This window comes from Schistocerca gregaria, chromosome 8 (assembly GCF_023897955.1).
Source record: "Schistocerca gregaria isolate iqSchGreg1 chromosome 8, iqSchGreg1.2, whole genome shotgun sequence".
NCBI classification, from domain to species: domain Eukaryota; kingdom Metazoa; phylum Arthropoda; class Insecta; order Orthoptera; family Acrididae; genus Schistocerca; species Schistocerca gregaria.
Genome location: NC_064927.1, coordinates 478,950,369 through 478,970,541, shown reverse-complemented (window position 1 = coordinate 478,970,541; position 20,173 = coordinate 478,950,369). Strand labels below are relative to the sequence as shown.

General features: G+C 43.8%; 1 protein-coding gene across 2 annotated transcripts in view; it reads right to left on the bottom strand.

Moving 5' to 3' along the window:
• The window catches only part of LOC126284492 (keratin-associated protein 16-1-like), a 306,103-nt gene that overhangs the window by 234,580 nt on the left and 51,350 nt on the right, over positions 1-20,173 (bottom strand). For both annotated transcript variants that reach the window (XM_049983455.1, XM_049983454.1), the window contains exon 3: positions 12,405-12,554. In XM_049983455.1, the coding sequence (XP_049839412.1) occupies positions 12,405-12,554 (150 nt within the window). The remainder of the gene's footprint in view (positions 1-12,404; positions 12,555-20,173) is intronic.

Below are 20,173 nucleotides of genomic sequence, written 5' to 3'. Positions count from 1 at the left end.
ATAGCTCAAAGTTGGCGTACAGGGTGATAATTATTGAACTGTGTGAAAAAAAATTCGTTACAAACTAAGGAGTGTACACATAATATTCAACTAGTAAACTTCACTACAGGTATTAAGATTTAGCTTATGATATGTTCGATATGCCTGCCACCACAAGTGATGATGTGCCACAGACCAATAAGAAATTCTGCACGACCAGCTGAAATGTCGGAACATTAATGCTCTCGACGACTCCTGAATAGCTGTTTTCAGCTCAGCTGTGGTTTTGGGGTTATTCTGCACACCTTGCCCCACAGAAAGGAGTCGCCTGTGTTCAGATCCAGAGAATATCGTGGCCAATGGCGAATGATGCCGGTGGTCTCTGGGTACCCCAGAGCCAGATTGCGGTCCTCAGTGTTCTCTCCCAGGACATCAAACACGCTCCTGCTTCGAAAGGGGTCGAGCTCCGTCTTGGATGAACCACATCTCAGGGTCTCTTTGGGTAATGGGAATGAAATAACATTTCAAAATCTTTGTAGCGACGTCGGACGCTTCCTCCTTGCTGCAGCGAGCGCTCCATTAATGTAATAATTTGCTTTGACTTTTTTAGTATTCGTGCCCTGTTACTCTTTTCCGCACTTAGTTACCAAAAAACTGGTAATATTCGTTGCAGTGGAAATGTTTCGTAATGTTTTTCCTGCTTTTATATCATCTTAAAATAAACTTCTTGTCTAAGTAAAGTGTTGAACAGAATTATACGCCGCGAGTATTTTATTCTCGCTGCGGACAAGAACACGATAACGAGAAAAGAAAAGAGCACAGGTAGTCCCAATCTTCAAGAAGGGTCGTCGAGCAGATGCGCAAAACTATAGACCTATATCTCTGACATCGATCTGTTGTAGAATTTTAGAACATGTTTTTTGCTGGCGTATCATGTCATTGCTGGAAACCCAGAATCTACTCTGCAGGAATCAACATGAATTCCGGAAACAACGATCGTGTGAGATCCAACTCGTTTTATTTGTTCATGAGACTCAGAAAATATTAGATACAGGCTCCCAGATAGATGCCATTTTCCTTGACTTCTGGAAGGCGTTCGATACAGTTCCGCACTGTCGCCTGATAAACAAAGTAAGAGCCTACGGAATATCAGACCAGCTGTGTGGCTGGATTGAAGAACACAGAACACAGCATGTTGTTCTCAATGGAGAGACGTCTATAGACATTAAAGTAAACACTGGCGTGCCACAGGGGAGTGTTATGGGAGCATTGCTTCTCACAATATATATAAATGACGTAGTAGATAGTGTCGGAAGTTCCATGCGGCTTTTCGCGGATGATGCTGTAGTATACAGAGACGTTGAAGCATTAGAAAATTGTAGCGAAATGCAGGAAGATCTGCAGTGGATAGGCACTTGGTGCAGGGAGTGGCAACTGACCATTACAAAGACATCTACATCTACATCTACATGACTACTCTGCAATTCACATTTAAGTGCTTGGCAGAGGGTTCATCGAACCACAATCATACTATCTCGCTACTATTCCACTCCCGAACAGCGAGCGGGAAAAACGAACACCTAAACCTTTCTGTTCGAGCTCTGATTTTTCTTATTTTATTTTGATGATCATTCCTACCTATGTAGGTTGGGCTCAACAAAATATTTTCGCATTCGGAAGAGAAAGTTGGTGACTGAAATTTCGTGAAAAGGTCTCGCCGCGACGAAAAACGTCTATGCTGTAATGACTTCCATCCCAACTCGCGTATCATATCTGTCACACTCTCTCCCCTATTACGTGATAATGCAAAACGAGCTGCCCTTCTTTGCACCCTCTCGATGTCATCCGTCAATCCCACCTGGTAAGGATCCCACACCGCGCAGCAATATTCTAACAGAGGACGAACGAGTGTAGTGTAAGCTGTCTCTTTAGTGGACTTGTTGCATCTTCTAAGTGTCCTGCCAATGAAACGCAACCTTTGGCTCGCCTTCCCGACAATATTATCTATGTGGTCCTTCCAACTGAAGTTGTTCGTAATTTTAACACCCAGGTACTTAGTTGAATTGACAGCCTTGAGAATTGTACTATTTATCGAGTAATCGAATTCCAACGGATTTCTTTTGGAACTCATGTGGATCATCTCACACTTTTCGTTATTTAGCGTCAACTGCCACCTGACACACCATACAGCAATCTTTTCTAAATCGCTTTGCAGCTGATACTGGTCTTCGGATGTCAAATGTAATGTATTGCGAATACATAGAAAGCACGATCCTTTTTTTGTATGGTTATATGGTAGCGGAACAAACACTGGAGCAGTTACTTCTGTAAAATATCTGAGAGTATGCGTGCGGAACGATTTGAAGTGGAATTATCATATAAAATTAATTGTTGGTAAGTCGGGTGTCAGGTTGAGATTCATTGGGAGAGTCCTTAGAAAATGTAGTCCATCAGCAAAGGAGGTGGCTTACAAAACACTCGTTCGACCTATACTTGAGTATTGCTCATCAGTGTGGGATCCGTACCAGGTAGGGTTGACAGAGGAGATAGAGAAGATCCAAATAAGAGTGCTCTCCGCCACACACCGTTGGGTGGCTTGCGGAGTATAAACGTAGATGTAGATGTAGATCTCAAGTACAACACACGCCACTTGCGACAGTGGTGACCCCGATGCGATAGCAGCTACGCAGAGAATAAATCAGGAGCACTGCCCGTTCTTTCAAAACTGCGAATCAAATTCTTGATGGTTAGTACACTTAGACCGGTTGTCTTCAGCTCGAACTGTGCTACGCTCAGCACGGTCCAGGCGTTGCGCGACCCCTACATCGTGAACAGTCTCAGCGAGTGGCTTGGCTGTGTCAGGGCTGATGTGTTGGGCTGCCACTGCCTGCTCAGGGCATGGCCATGGGAAGGGACGGGCGCAAACTTCCAAGGAGTGCACCCCACAGCAGCATCCGGTTGCTGAAGACAGGGGGTGGCGAACCTCCAAGTAGGTTAATGGCTGGGAGGGTCACAGTTCGAGCCTCAGCGCATGATGTACCACGAGACTCCATCTACTCGGCAGGGGTTCCTGACCGGAGGCGATTTCACGGTAGAGTCCAACACTAGGGCACTTGTCTACACAATGATTCGTTGCGCCAACGTATACCTATCCTGACAGTACAGACCGAGATTACTTGAGACAAAATGGACTGTTATGTTGCTGCTTCTGCAGAATTCGTGTATGCCACGTGTCAAAGAGTCCCTGGTTTCGGTAATCGTCCTGGTAATGACTGGTCAACAAACGGCGACGCCCGTTGAGCCCAGAAACGCAATGGTTCAAAATGGTTCAAATGGCTCTGAGCACCATGGGACTTAACTTCTGCGGTCATAGGTCATCATTCCCCTAGAACTTAGAACTACTTAAATCTAACTAACCTAAGGACAACACACTCACGCATGCCCAAGGCAGGATTCGAACCTGCGACCGTAGCTGTCGCGGGGTCCGGACTGAAGCGCCTAGAGCCGCTCGGCCACCCCGGCCGGCGAAACACAATGCTGTGTCAGTGTATTACCACAAGTGACTCACTTGATGGCGTCTAGCCCATATATATAGGCTTGGGTCCTTACACAAGTTTCTTAAAAGTTTGATACCTAACTACGTCCAAATTATTTCGCATTTGATGGTTCAAATGGCTCTGAGCACTATGGGACTCAACTGCTGTGGTCATCAGTCCCCTAGAACTTAGAACTACTTAAACCTAACTAACCTAAGGACATCACACACATCCATGCCCGAGGCAGGATTCGAACCTGCGACCGTAGCAGTCCCACGGTTCCGGACTGCGCGACTAGAACCGCGAGACCACCGCGGCCAGCATTTCGCATTTGAAATATGTGCTAAGCTCACTAGATATTATCGCATTATTCAGGCATGGAATAACTAGTAGTAAAGTGCGTGGCTAGAAACCGAGATCTCAGAGAAACGAAACCTGGTCGGACCACGGATTTTCCACTCTTTGTTTTAACCTAGCCTTCGTCTCTCAGGGACGTCAGGAGCTGCCAGAAACATGTAGTTCGCCATTCTATGTTAAACTGTGGATCTCCTTTTACAAGATAGTTAAGTGAGACAGAGACAGGGTAGGGACACTCAAATCGCCAAAGTGGCATCCAAGAGAAATACTTGTATCAGGTCATTTTTATTATACCTATGAACTTGTCTCCTCCATTGAAATTTAATCTATTTTTGGTATATGCATTATAAGGAAAACTGTAAGGCTCTTCGTCCATTGCTTGTAAGCTAAACACCGTACCATCTTAGTACTATCCTCATGACACCACACATTCAGGTTGCCTATTAAGCTTGGGCCACTTGTGACAATGTGAGTAGCAGGGAAGGGAATGGAAGCTCTCCCTCTCTCTCTCTCTCTCTCTCTCTCTCTCTCTCTCTCACACACACACACACACACACACACATTTTGTATGTGGCTCTTTTCTTGGCATTATTAATGTAACTTACATGATCTTACAGATCTCTCACCAATTGAAAACGTCTGGTCAATGGTGGCCGAGCAACTGGCTCGACACAATACGCCAGTCACTACTCTTGATGAACTGTGGTATCGTGTTGGAGCTGCATGGGCAGTTGTACCTGCACACGTCATCCAAGCTCTGTTTGACTCAATGCCCAGGCGTATCAAGGACCTTGCCATTGGTGGGGAGGCTTGCGTGCCTCAGCGATACAGATAGCCGTACCGTAGGTGCAACCACGACGGAGGGGTATCTGTCGAGAGGTCAGACAAACGAGTGGTTCCTGAAGAGGGGCAGCAGCCTTTTCAGTAGTTGCAGGGGCAACAGTCTGGATGATTGACTGATCTGGCCTTGTAACAATAAACAAAACGGCCTTTCTGTGCTGGTACTGCGAACGGCTGAAAGCAAGCGGAAACTACGGCCGTAATTTTTCCCGAGGGCATGCAGCTTTACTGTATGACTAAATGATGGGTAAAATGTTCCGGAGGTAAAATGGTCCCCCATTCGGATCTCCAGGCGGGGACTACTCAAGAGGATGTCGTTATCAGGAGAAAGAAAACTGGCGTTCTACGGATCGGAGCGTCGAATGTCAGATCTTTTAATCGGGCATGTAGGTTAGAAAATTTAAAAAGGGAAATGGATAGGTTTAAGGTAGATATAGTGGGAATTAGTGAAGTTCGCTGCTACACTATCCTGTGCCAGCTTCTCCATCTCCCAATACTTACTGCAACCTACATCCTTCTGGATCTGCTTGGTGTATTCATCTCTTGGTCTCCCTCTACGATTTTTACCCTCCACGCTGCCCTCCACCGCTAAATTTGTGATCCCTTGATGCCTCAGAACATGTCCTACCAACTGGTCCCTTCTCCTTGTCAAGTTGTGCCACAAACTCCTCTTCTTCCCAATTCTGTTCAATACCTCCTCATTAGTTATGTGATCTACCCATCTAATCTTCAGCTTTCTTCTGTAGCACTACATTTCGAAAGCTTCTATTCTCTTCTTTTCGAAACTGTTTATCGTCCATGTTTCTCTTCCATACATGGCTATACTCCATACAAATATTCTCAGAAACGACTTCCTTCCACTTAAAACTATACTCGATGTTAACAAATTTCTCTTCTTCAGAAACGATTTCCTTGCCATTGCCAGTCTACACTTTATATCCCCTCTACTTCAACCATCATCAGTTATTTTGCTCCCCAAATAGAAAAACTCCTTTACTACTTTAAGCGTCTCATTTCCTAATCACCAGACTTAATTAGACTACATTCCAATATCCTCGTTTTGCTTTTGTTGATATTCTCCTTATATCCTCCTTTCAAGACACTGTCCATTCCGTTCCACTGCTCTTCCAAGTCCTTTGCCGTCTCTGACAGAATTACAATGTCATCGGCGAACTTCAAAGTTTTTACTTCTTCTCCATGGATTTTAATACCTACTCCAAATTCTTCTTTTGTTTCCTTCACTCCTTGCTCAATATAGAGATTGAATAATATCGAGAAGAGGCTACAACCCTGTCTCACTCTCTTCCCAACCACTGTTTCTCTTTTATGTCCGTCGACTCTTTATAAGTGCCATCTGCTTTCTGTACAAACTGTAAAGACCCTTTCGCCCCCTGTATTTTACCCCTGCCTCCTTTAGAATTTGAAAGAAAGTATTCCAGTCAACATTGTCAAAAGCATTCTCTAATCCTACAAATGTTAGAAACGTAGGTTTGCCTTTCCTTGATCTAGCTTCTAAGATAAGTCGTAAGGTCAGTATTGCCTCACGTGTTCCAACATTTCTACTGAATCTAAACTGATCACCGAGGTCGGCTTCTACTGGTTTTTCCATTCGCCTGTAAAGAATTCGCGTTAGTATTTTGCAGCTGTGACTTTTGTCAGGACTGGCTCTCCCAAGGCCGTCAGTAGTTCTAATGGAATGTTGTCTACTCCGGGGGCCTTGTTTCGACTCAGGTCTTTCAGTGCTCTGTCAAACTCTAAACGCAGTATAGTATGTCCCATTTCATCTTCATCTACATCCTCTTCCATTTCCATAATATCGTCCTCAAGTACATCGCCCTTGTATAGACCCTCTATATACTCCTTCCACATTTCTGCTTTCCCTTCTTTGCTTAGAACTGGCTTTCCATCTGAGCTCTTGATGTTCATACAAGTGGTTCTCTTATCTCCAAAGGTCTCTTTAATTTTCCTGTAGGCACTATCTATCTTACCCCTAGTGAGATAAGCCTCTACATCCTTACGTTTGTCCTCTAGCCGCCCCCCTTAGCCAGTTTGCACTTCCTGTCAATCTCATTTTTGAGACGTTTGTATTCCTTTTTGTTTGCTTCATTTATTGCATTTTTATATTTTCTCCTTTTCTCAATTAAATTCAATATTTTTTCTGTTACCCAAGGTTTCTACTAGCCCTCGTCTTTTTACCTGCCTTCACTACTTCATCCCTCAAAGCTACCCATTCTTCTTCTACTGTGTTTCTTTCCCCCGTTCTTGTCAAATGTTCCCTTATGCTCTCCCTGAAACTCTGTACAACCTCTGATTTAGTCAGTTTATCCTGGTCCCATCTTCTTAAATTTCCACCTTTTTGCAGTTTATTCAGTTTCAATCGACAGTTCATAACCAATAGATTGTGGTCAGAATCCACATCTGGCCCTGGAAATATCTTACAATTTAAAACCTGGTTCCTAAATCTGTGTGGTAGCTTTATATAATAGGTAGTGTAGAGTTTTAGTTATGGTACCTTCATTAAAATTGTAGTAGGTTCATGTTAGTGATAATGTACCTCGACCATTGTAGTTAGACCACCAGCACTACTTGTAGTTTAATGTAAATTAGCTGTAACATTTGTTTTAAGAGTATTAAGAGCCGCTAATTGGATTAGGTAGAGGGTTATCGGGTACGATAAAAGATTATGTAATAAGCCATCGGAGTACTACCCTAGTAGGGGCTTCCTGTAAGTAATCACGTTGAATTATTTAGGAGGATCCTACAATTATTCATCCGATAGTAGAGAACGAGAAACCTGCATTCATGATCGTTTCACAATCGACTGACTCTCTGGTTTAAGCCTTCCAGTTGTCTCGTCTCCAAATTAGAGCACCGCGACAAGTTCTGAGAACAGTATTGCAAAACCCTGGCTTTGCTTCTGCCCTGACTGCTAGGCCAGCTGTCTTCACGAAAGCACCTAGGAACCGATAATGGCCCTTGAACCCAGGCGGCAGGCGTCGTTGGGGTGGACATGGACATCCAGTTCAGTTAAGTGCAACCGGTGTGCTCAGTGGTCGGCGTCAGAGCCTTCTCTACTTCTCGAACGAGCCCTCAGGCAAGCAATAGACTGGTCACTTTCGTTCTTCCTCGGTCCTCCAGCTACTTCCCTAAAGGGGTTCATCACCTACCCAAAGATGAAGCTCTCGATGACAATGAGTCCCATGCTCTCATCTAGATCTGACCTGACAGGAAAATAGACCCCAGTCCCAAACGACGAGGTGTCCCGTGCTTGCTAAGATTTTCTTAAAGCAGTAGGCACTATTTCAAAGTTGTTTCTGAGTCACAGAGGGACAGCCGTGTTGCCAGTATATACCTCCGCTTTACACCCAAAGATTTTCCACACCGCCACTGTTCGCCATTAACAGTCGGGAGAACGTCATCCTGCCTGGATGCGACACTCAGAAGCCGCAAGGCATCAGCGATCCCAGGCAGCGCCTTCGGCACCAGAAGTATCAGAGCAGTCTTCACAATTGCCCCATGGACATCACAGCTCAGAGCAGGCTGTCTGAAGCCTATCGACTGTGGTCAACAAATCTTCCAGCTGTTTCCAGGCAACAGCTAATTCCCCCTGCATCTGTACAACATAAGGGCAGTCTATATCCTTCAACAATCAGTGTTCACCCAAATCACAAGGAATAATGTAGTAACTCCAGTAGTTCCTGGAAGCAATCTACGTACTGTTGCTGAGATGGTTCTAGTTATTACCACACTACAACTTCAGTTCATGTGAAAATAAACGTCAAAAAATACGCAGACGCTCAAAATAGGTTAACTGACTTGAATCGCCCAGTTAAATACCCATTCTTTTCAGTTCTTTAAATCTGAAATTTGTGGTAAGTTCTACGGGACCAAATTGCTGAAGCCATCGGTCCCTGAGCTTACGCACTACTTAATCTAACTTAAACTAACTCACACTAAGAACAACACACACACACACACACACACACACACACACACACACACGCACACACGCACACACACACACACACACCACTGCCCTAGGGAGGACTCGAACCCCAAACAGGGGAGCCGCGCGAACCGTGACAAGTCGCCCAGACCGCTGGGCTACCACGCGCGGCCTTCACTTCTTGCAGACGACATGTGAACCAGAGCTAAACTAAGCACACTGTGTAAACAGAAACTTATGCTGCTGGTGCTGATGCATCTGCAGCTTTTAGTTTGTGGTTAATTTAATTTATTCTACTCAAAACTCACTATGCAGCAATGGTTCAAAGTTACTAACACGAAAATTTGTGTCTAAGCAAACTGACTGTTTACAAGTGTTTGGGTTTACGAGACTTCCTAGCAAATTAAAATTGTTTGCCGAACCGGGATTTGAAGCCAGAGCCCTGTCTTTATAAACAGTACAAATAAAATGGTTCAAATGGCTCTAAGCACTATAGGACTTAACATCTGAGGTCATCAGTCCCCTAGACTTAGAACTATTTAAACCTAACTAACCTTAGGACATCACACACATCCATGCCCGAGGCGGGATTTGAACCTGCGAGCGTAGCGGTCGTGCGGTTCCAGACTGAAGCACCTAGAACCGCTCGGCCACTGCGGCCGGCAGCAGCCGGCATATAAACAGTTCTCTTACCCTATCCAGTCATGGCTCACAATCCGTCTTCACGGCTTCTGTGAAGTTTTCAAAGTTTGAGACGGGTTTCGAGTACTTCAAATATTTGGTACGCTGCTGTCGATTCACTGGTGGGCTTTTAAATAGTCCTTTTCTAAGCATGAAAATGGTGACTGATCTCAACGTGATCATTAGCAGTTTCAACATTTGTTGCTCCAAAGGTCGCTAGTAACTGACTTCAGAGCCCTTTCTGATTCAGGAGTGTACCTGTTAACGATGTCGGTTTGCTTAATATGTAATTTCACATCATATTACACGTTTCCACAGAACTACCTCAAGTGATGATTGCGTAATATTTTTCCTGACATTCGGGCAGTAAGACACATTGCCATACAAATGCCGTAATTACACACAGGTCAGGTCAGTCTCTAAGAATTGTAAACATTGTTTCTTAGGTATGTAATCTAGATTTGTGCAGACGTCAGGAAAGTTACCCAATCTCCGGGTTTCTTTCGGTGAAACACGTTTTTGTTGTAACTGAACCGTTAGTATCAGTTACTAATATTTCATTCGTAGTTTCAGAATGAGGATCATTCCAAAACTAAAGCATTTTTCTTACTTTGAATGTCCAAGGCCGATTAAGTTGTAATGTTTTAGTGCTAATCTTCCTGCTAGTGTCTGTCGATTTTATTGAGTTGGGATAGATAGTAGCAGGAGAGGAACATCCAAAATGGCGTCTGCCACGCAGGTGCGGATAAAACAGAATTGAGTTAATTGACTGTTCTTTGATAGCATATTTTACACTTTATGAATGAAAAAAACATAACACCTGTGTAACATTCTACAGAATTTGTTACCGTACAACAAGTGTTCAGCTGTTAACCCATTATCAGGTGCAAAGATAAATATTTGTGAGAGCATAGATTTTAAACTAGGAGCATGCAACGAGTCTCTCAGTTGACTGCCAAATACGACAGTTGTTAATGTTTAATATAAAACTAAAGTGAAAACAAATAACGTTATAAGATAAAATTATTTAGTGCAGATAAAATATATGAGGCCTTGAGTTAATGGACTACAAAATTACAGCAATAGTTCAGAGAAATAAATTAAATAGAGCAAGACACAGCAAATTTTGGAGACATGGTTGATAGATTATGCTGATCAATTACGGATATTTTAGAATCGTGACTGTATGTTGAATGTAAATAAGTATACAGAACTGCAACCAGTCACATTTTTGAATAATTATTATTCAATGAACCGGTTTTCGAACTTTTTCAAGTTCATCTTCAGATGGATTCAGGAAGTTACATCATTACTGCTAGCATAATGCTGGGTGCTGGCTCTGTGACAAAAAGATGGGTCACTCTTTAATGTATCGCCGTAACTATAGCTTATCTGTTGATGTAGATGTAAATTTAGTTTTTACTTACTGCGAAAGTATAGATGGACACTAATCGATAAAAAGCCGCCTGTACTGCCGCAGTAAGTAAAAACTAAATTTACATCAATATCGACAGATAAGCTGTAGTCGTGGCGATACATTAAAGTGTGACCCATCTTTTTGTCACAGAGCCAGCACCCAGCATTATGCTAGCAGTAATGATGTAACTTACTGAAACCATCTGAAGATGAACCTGAAAAGGTTCGAAAACCGGTTCATTGAATAAAACATAATTATTCAAAAATGTGACTGGTTGCAGTTCTGTACAACTTATTTACATGGTTGAAAGATATTACTGAATAAAATAGTATTGTTCTAAACGAGTATAATATTATAGGTGAGATACATCGTGAGAATAAATAGGCAAGTGGAAAAGAACGATAATTATAAAAAGTAAAACTGTAGCGCAAGTGAAACCACAATTCTGAAACAAAGTAAAACCTGGGCGTACTTGTATAATAGTCTGAAAGGAATTATTTGTAGGATACGCAGTTACCAGCGATGAGGAAGGGACTGTATGTGACTGTTCAGTTACAAGTACCACATCCATAAGCTTACTTTATTTCAAGATAGAGCAGAGCGAGCAGTGGAGAAATAGTAAAATGTCTTAATTAATTGGAATAAATGCGAAAATATTATAGGTACAATGGTTTGCACTGTTCTGCTGAAGGATGCAAGTATTGTTTTTTTATGCTACCTTATACTAGTCAATTATTAAACGGCAGTTAAAACCTCTTGAAAATACAGGTACAGTGTTATAATGGTGGTAATGTTGGCCGAGAAATTTTTCACAAAATTATCCGAGCAATGCGCCAAAAGAGATTGGTTGGTTGGTTGATTCGGAGAAGGAGACCAAGCAGCGAGGTCATCGGTCCCATTAGTATAGGGAAGGATGGGGAAGAAGTCGACCGTGCCCTTTCAAAGGAACCATACCGGAATTTACCTGAACCGATTGAGGAAAATTACGGAAAACTTAAAGTAAGATGGCCGGACGCGGGTTTGCACCATCGTCGTCCCGAATGCGAAACCATTGTGCTAACCACAACGCCACGTCGCTCGGTGCCGAAAGAGAAAGGACCGACGGTCGGAATACATTGTTGCGATGTAAATACTGCGAAATGTTGCTCTTTTGCCAAGCTTAAACTTCAAAGGGTTTAACACGTAAAAACAAAGACCCAGTACTCTAACATATGGACGGTTCAGCAAATGAAAAGGGCTGCAGGTTTGAGGTGGCTCACTCTGTTTAGCCTCCTCGATAAAAATAAACAATAGCGGCGTCTTCATAAAATGTATTTGACTGACTCAAAAGGAAAAGAAAGACTATAATTGAAAAAAAGTTCAAATGTGTGTAAAATCTTACGGGACTTAACTGCTAAGGTCATCAATCCCTAAGCTTACACACTACTTAACCTAAAATACACAAGGACAAACACAGACACACCCATGCCAGAGGGAGGACCCGAACCTCCGCCGGGACCAGCCGCACAGTCCATGGCTGCAGCGCCTTAGACCGATCGGCTAATCCCACGCGGAGACTGTAATTGTAGTAGTATAATGTATATTTATAGAACTCTACATATTTCACTCCATTTCATGAGATAAATAATAAGTTCAATGCACTATTCACCTTTCATACTCCTGAAGCGAGAGCTTCTTACTGGTTCTGAGCTAGAATGACATTTCTTTTTCGTACACTGCTGTGGCTTGCCATTAATACCGCACGTGCACCTGTTGCATTCAACCATGAGCGTTGTACCGGGCACACATGCCTTGATTCCTGCAACAATGGAGAAACTATTACATATTGTAATTAGATAAGCCTTACGAGTTTAATCAACACAGTTAGCAATAGGCAGTAGCACACAGTCTAATCACATTACTGTGCCAATGGCCTATGTTCGACGTCAACGTGCAATAACTCCTCACAGACTGTAAGTGGCAGCACTAGCATGAAGGGTATACAGGGTGAGTCACCTAACGTTACCGCTGGATATATTTCGTAAACCACATCAAATACTGACGAACCGATTCAACAGACCGAACGTGAGGAGAGGGGCTAATGTAATTGTTTAATACAAGCCATACAAAAATGCAGGGAAGTATTTTTTTAACACAAACCTACGTTTTCTTAAATGGAACCACGTTAGTTTTGTTAGCACATCTGAACATATAAACAAATACGTAATCAGTGCCGTTTCTTGCATTGTAAAATGTTAATTACATCCGGAAATATTGTAACCTAAAGCTGACGCTTGAGTACCACTCCTCCGCTGTTCGATCGTGTGTATTACGTAGGGATCCAAAGGGAACGGTGATAGACCTTAGGTGCAGAAGAGACTGGAACAGCACATTACGTCCACATGCTAACACCGTTTTATTGGTCTTTTTCACTGACGCACATGTACATTACCATGAGGGGTGAAGTACAGGTACACACGTGGTTTCCGTTTTCAATTACGGAGTGGAATAGAGTGTGTCCCGACATGTCAGGCCAATAGATCTTCAATGTGGTGGCCATCATTTGCTGCACACAATTGCAATCTCTGGCGTTATGAATGTCGTACACGCCGCAGTACATCCGGTGTAATGTCGCCGCAGGCTGCCACAATACGTTGTTTCATATCCTCTGGGGTTGTAGGCACTTCACGGTACATATTCTCGTTTAACGTACCCCACAGAAAGAAGTCCAGAGGTGTAAGATCAGGAGAACAGGCTGGTCATTCTCTGTTAATGCCCATTGACAGAATTGCACTCAATGATTAAAGTCATCACCATGTAATTGCTGATGTAGCGACACATAAAACCGGTGAAGGCGGTGACGATGCAGTATGCGCATGACACTACTTTGACTCAGTCCATCGGCTCTCGCAATGTCCCGTGTACTCATGTGTGGGTTCATGCCAACAGCAGCTAACACACCAACTGCACCCGCTTCTCCTGTGACGGTCCTGTTACGGACCCGTTTGCGTGCTACGACCATACCTGTTGCATACAGTTGGCGGTAGATGTTTTGCAATGTGCGACACGTTGGATGCTCTCTGTCCGGGTATCGTTCTGCATACACCCTGCAGGCTTCAGCTGCATTTCGTCGACACTCGCCATAGATGAGTATCATCTCCGCCTTTTCAGAGTTCGAATACACCTTGGTCACAGTTCCTACAACACTACACTATCACAGGCGTCTGGTAACACGGTGTTCAAATTCAAATGGCTCTGAGCACTATGGGACTCAACTGCTGTGGTCCCCTAGAACTTAGAACTACTTAAACCTAACTAACCTAAGGACATCACACACATCCATACCCGATGCAGGATTCGAACCTGCGACCGTACCAGTCGCACGGTTCCGGACTGCGCGCCTAGAACCAAGAGACCACAGCGGCCGGCGTAACACGGTGTACTACAGTTGGTCTGCGTGCGGAGACGAATGCAGAATAACAATAGCAGCAAGCGCTACATGTGGACACTGCGACAGCTAGACCAAACCACAACAGTGCACTACAGCCATACTCGTAATCACAGTCGTCATCTTAAACATGTCCCTGCAGATGCTGCTCGCCGACCGTGGCCCGTGTTTGTTACAACACGCAACTGAATGTCGGAGGTTTCAAGCGTCAACTTTAGGTTACAATATCTCCGAATTTAAGTAACATTTTACAATGCAACAAACGGCACTGATTACGTATTTGTTTATATGTTCAGATGTGCTAACAAATCTAACGTGGTTCCATTTAAAAAAACGTAGGTTTATGTTAAAAAACATACTTCCGTGAATTTTTGTATGGTTTGTATTAAACAATTACACTAGCCCCTCTCCTTACGTTCGGTCTGTGGAATCGGTTCGTCAGTATTTGATGTGGTTTACGAAATATATCCAGCGGTAACATTAGGTGACTCACCCTGTATAAATCACGTCGTGGGATGCGGAAAACAGTGCAGTTATTGTCGATGTGTGAAAACGGAGCGATTTATCTGACGCCCAAAACGTCATGATCTACGGATTTCTGGCCGTAGGGCGGCAGAATTTCCGAAACGGCTAAGACTCTGAACTATTGCAGCTGTGACTTATTAAACTGATAGTTCGGTAATTTTCACATCTGTCAACACCTGCTCTCTTTGCGATTGGAATTATTATATTGTTCTTGAAGTCTGAGGGTATTTCGCCTGTCTCATACGTCTTGCTCACCAGATGGTAGAGTTTTGTCAGGACTGGCTCTCCCAAGGCCGTCACTAGTTCTAATCGAATGTTGTCTACTCCTGGGGCCTTGTTTCGCCTCTGGTCTTTCAGTGCTGTGTCAAACTCTTCACGCAGTATCGTATCTCCCGTTTCATGTTCATCTACATCCTCTTTCATTTCCATAATATTGCCCTTGAGTACGTCGCCCTTGTATAGACCCTCTATATACTCCTTCCATCTTTCTGCTTTCCTCTCTTTGTTTAGAACTGGGTTTGCATCTGAGCTCTTGATATTCATACAAGTGGCTCTCATTTCTCCAAAGGTCTCTTTAATTTTCCTGTAGGCTGTATCTATCTTACCTCTATTGAGATAAGCCTCTACATCCTCTAGCCATGCCTGCTTAGCCATTTTGCACTTCCTGTTGATCTCATCTTTGAGACGTTTGTATTCTGTCTTGCCTGCTTCATTTACTGCATTTTTATATTTTCTCCTTTCATCAATTAAATTCAATACTTCTTCTCTTACCCAAGGATTTCTACTAGCCCGCGTCTTTTTACCTACTTGATCCTCTGCTGACTTCACTACTTCATCCCTCAGGTTTAGTCAGTTTATCCAGGTCCCCCTTTTTGCAATTTCTTCAGTTTTAATCTACTGTTCATAACCAATAGATTGTGGTCAGAGTCCACATCTGCCCGTGAAAAAGTCCTTCAATTTAAAACCTGGTTCCTAAATCTCTGTCTTACCATTATATAATCTATCTGAAATCTGTCAGTATCTCCAGGCTTCATCCATGTATACAACCTTCTTTTATGATTCTTGAACCAAGTGTTAGCTATGATTAAGTTGTGCTCTGTACAAAATTCTACCAGGCGGCTTCCTCTTTCATTTCTTACCCCCAATCCATATTCACCCACTACGTTTCCTTCTCTCCCTTTCCCTACTACCGAATTCTAGTTACCCATGACTACTAAATTTTCGTCTTCCTTCACTACCTGAATAATTTCTTTTATCTCATCATACATTACTTCAATTTCTTCGGCATCTGCAGAGCTAGTTGGCATATAAACTTGTACTACTGTAGTAGGCATGGGCTTTGTGTCCATCTTGGCCACAATAATGCGTTCACTATGCTATTTGTAGGAGCTTACCCGCACTACTATTTTCCTATTCATTATTAAACCTACTCCTGCGTTACCCCTATTTGATTTTGTATTTATAACCCTTTATTCACCTGACCAGCAGCCTTTTTCCTTCTGCCACCGAACTTCACTAATTCCCACTATATCTAACTTTAACTTATCCATTTCCCTTTTTAAATTTCCTTACCTACCTGCCCGATTAAGGGATCTAACATTCCACACTCCAATCCGTAGAATGCCACTTTCTTTCTCCTGTTAATGACATCCTCTTGAGTAGTTCCCACACGAGTATCCAAATGGGGGACTATTTTACGTCCGAAATATTTTACCCAAAAGAACGTCATCATCATTTAACCATACAGAAAGCTGCATGCCCTGGGGATGAATTACGGCTGTAGTTTCCCCTTGCTTTCAGCCGTTCACAGTACGACAACAGCAAGGCCGTTTTGGTTAGTGTTACAAGGCCAGATCAGTCAATCGGTTGCCCCTGCAACTACTGAACAGGCTGCTGCCCCTCTTCACGAACCACCCATTTGTCTGGCCTCTCAACAGATACCGCTCCATTGTGGTTGCACCTACATTATGGCTATCTGTATCGTTGAGGCACACAAGCCTCCCCACCAATGGCAAGGTCCATGGTTCATGGGGGGAGGGGGATTTTATTAGAACAAAAAAAAAGTTTACAAAATATCCGACAGATGGCGCTGGACGGCAAAACGTCAGTGACTGCGCATGACAATCGTGTATAAAAGGAGCTGCAATGAGAGACAGAATCTATTACATAATTCCCTTCCCCCACCTCCTCCTCTTCCTCGAACAGATACGGATCTCTACACCTCCCGTAAACTCGATCCTTCTCACCTGCTGGTCTCTTCCATCCTCCCCGCCCCCCCCTCGTCCCCTGCCACGCCTGTACTTCCATGTCCCACCTGTTCTCCATCTCTCCACTCTCCACACCCTCTCCCAAGGTGGCTTCCACGGCTCCGCCTACCTGATAATGCCCTCCTCCCCTCCATCTACCCCTCCTACCAACTTTGATCCTCCCTCCCTCTTCCTGTGTTTGTTCCTTTGAGCACTCTCTCTCCTTCTCTCCCCTTTCTCTCCCTCCTCCTTTTCTCACCACTCCTCCCCCGGGCTTCCCCTACCCCCGTCCCTCTACTCCTCCATCATTGCTCTCCCCTCTCCCTCCCCCTCACTCCTCTTCCCCTCTTGTCAGGTCTCCAGACTCGCACATATTACGTGGACATTCGCGCGCCGGAAATCATCGCCATCGGTTTCTCGTGTGTGTGTGCCATCGTGTTTGTGTTAGTGTTTACCGTCACACTCCTACGTTCACCTGTGCCGTCGAATCATCAGTGTTTGTGCGCTGTGACAACGTGTTTCAGTGTAATTTTCCTCGGATGTCAAGGGCTCCTTGTTTTGTGTTTTTGTGTGTCTACTGTTTTTTACCCGTCACTCTATCTATTATGTATTTTATTTATTTTTTTTCTCATTCGAAAATCGAAGGCTGAAGAGCAGCGTACGATGCTGCTGCCAGCCTACATATGTATCTGTATAGGTATGAAAACTACAATAAAGGAATAAAAGAGACAGAATCAGATGCGCAAGCAGTCGCAGCATGTTGACGTTACCTGAAAAGGCGCTTTTAGTGAAGCTGTGTTATCAGAATGGGGAATGTGCTGGTTCAAAGTTACGATCCTATCGCTGCAGGAAGGGGATTCGAATGGGTAAAGGTCCGTTGACAAATGCAGCTGTGGCCAGAATGATTTCAAAGATCTAAGCCACAGGTTGTTTAGACGATAGATCCCGTAGTGGCCGACCGAGCACAAGGCGTAATGCTGATGAGACAGTTCAGGAAGAAATAGAGACCGTAGCGGGTTCGTCTATGCACGGGGAAGTCAGCGCTCGTGCAGTCGCACGTCGCACCGGCATTCCATACAATACTGTTTGGTTGATACTTCGTCGTAGCCTCCGATGCTATCCGTACAAAATCCATCGGCATCATGAACTGTTACCTGGCGATTTAGTGAAGCGGAGGGCATTTGCGGTGTGGACGTTTCAAAAGATGGCGGAACATGACGATTGTTTGAGTAACGTGTTCTGGACCGACGAAGCTCATTTCACGCTCCGAGGGTCTCTCAACGCCCACAACTGCAGAATTTGGGCTGCCAAAAATCCTAGAACTGTAGTGGAAACTCCATTGCACGACGAGAAAGTCACGGTGTAAGTTGGATTTACCACATCTACCGTTATCGGGCCTTTTTTCTTCGAGGAAATGCGTGATTCTGGTTTTGTAACTGCTACCGTGACGAGTGAGAGGTACGCCGATATGTTACAGAATCGCATCATCCCCATCCTGGCTGATAAACACCTGCTGGAACGTACGATGTTTACGCAGGAAGGCACTCCACCCCATATTGCTAGACGCGTGAAAGATCTCTTGCACACGTCGTTTGGTGATGATCGTGTGCTCAGCCGCCACTTTCGTCATGCTTGGCCTCCCAGGTCCCCAGACCTCAGTCCGTGCGATTATTGGCTTTGTGGTTACCTGAAGTCGAAAGTGTATCGTGATCGACCGACATCCCTAGGGATGCTGAAAGACAACATCCGACGCCAATGCTTCACCATAACTCCGGACATGCTTTACAGTGCAGTTCACATCATTATCCCTCGACTACAACTATTGTTGAGGAATGATGGTGGACATATTGAGGATTTCCTGTAAAGAACATCATCTTTGCTTTGTCTTACTTTGTTATGCTAATTATTGCTATTCTGATCAGATGAAGCTCCATCAGTCGGACATTTTTTTAACTTTTGTATTTTTTTGGTTCTAATAAAACCCCTTGTCATTCCAAGCATATATGTCAATTTATACCTCTCTATCTACATTATTCCGTGATTTCAGATTTATATTGACTTTTTGATCACACGGTACGTCTCAAAGGGTCTGCAAAATTGGACATATCCTCATTAGCCAAGCACCGATTTAGTAAAGAACAACCAAAGAAAATGAAAAAAAATAAACTTGTTGTTTCCAAGCTTACATAACATTCCATTGTACAGCGAGAACAAGGGCAACGGAAAGAGCGATTGACCTAAAAATATTCAAGAATGTTCCGAGAGTATCAAGTTTCAGTTATTACCCCTTATCACGGGCAATGAATGGCCGGCGGGCTTCAATTAGCGATCTAGAGCAGCGGTGTGTGCGTAGAGTTGTCAGTGCTAACAGACAAGCTACACTGCGTGAAGTAACAGCAGAAATCAATGCGGGTCGTACGAAGAGCGTATATGTGGCGATATATGGCACTAATGGGTTCTGGCGGCAGAAAACTGACGTATACATGTGTGATTGCCCCATGTTGTCGAGTAACTCTAAAAGATCTGTCTTATCTTCACATTTCCTGCGATATATCTTATATCATCCTGAATAGCGTAGCTGGAGCTACAGTTCAAGCTATTCCAAACATCCGCAGTAATTACTAAATGATCATTTAGCTGACAGCCTGAGCCACAGGTGTCATAAGTACAGCACTTGGCTTCAAGACACAAATTAGCTGGTATTCACTACCAGAGACTTACGTGCTACAGGTTCAGGCATTCTCTTCATATGACGACTCCATATCAGACGACCTTCTTAGTGTTTTACCCCTCTGACTACTACTATCTTAGCTTTCACTTTTCTCTCTTTCTTGTCAGTAAGTTCCTAATCCTTCTGGACTGTCTGCTTCCGTTTCATCACAGTCCCCATACCAGTAAAGCCACTGGAGATATTTGGACTAAAGCAACCAGACCTGAAGCATCGCTCAAACTTGTTGCCTGGTCTGGCGTATTTGACAATATTCCACTTAACTGCCGTATTCCTCACATTATTACTGCCAGCTGTAGCTCTTAAATGAATTTTAAGATCAGCTCGTCTTTCGCCATGATCATGGAGCGAAAGAAACAACTACTACAGGGCTTAGACAGGCCACATCTCCATCCCAACTCGTTACTTCACAGCAATCATCATCAAAAAACCTTAGGCAATCTTCAACCATTTCCACTATTATGAGACATTCTCTGCACGTGTACATCGTG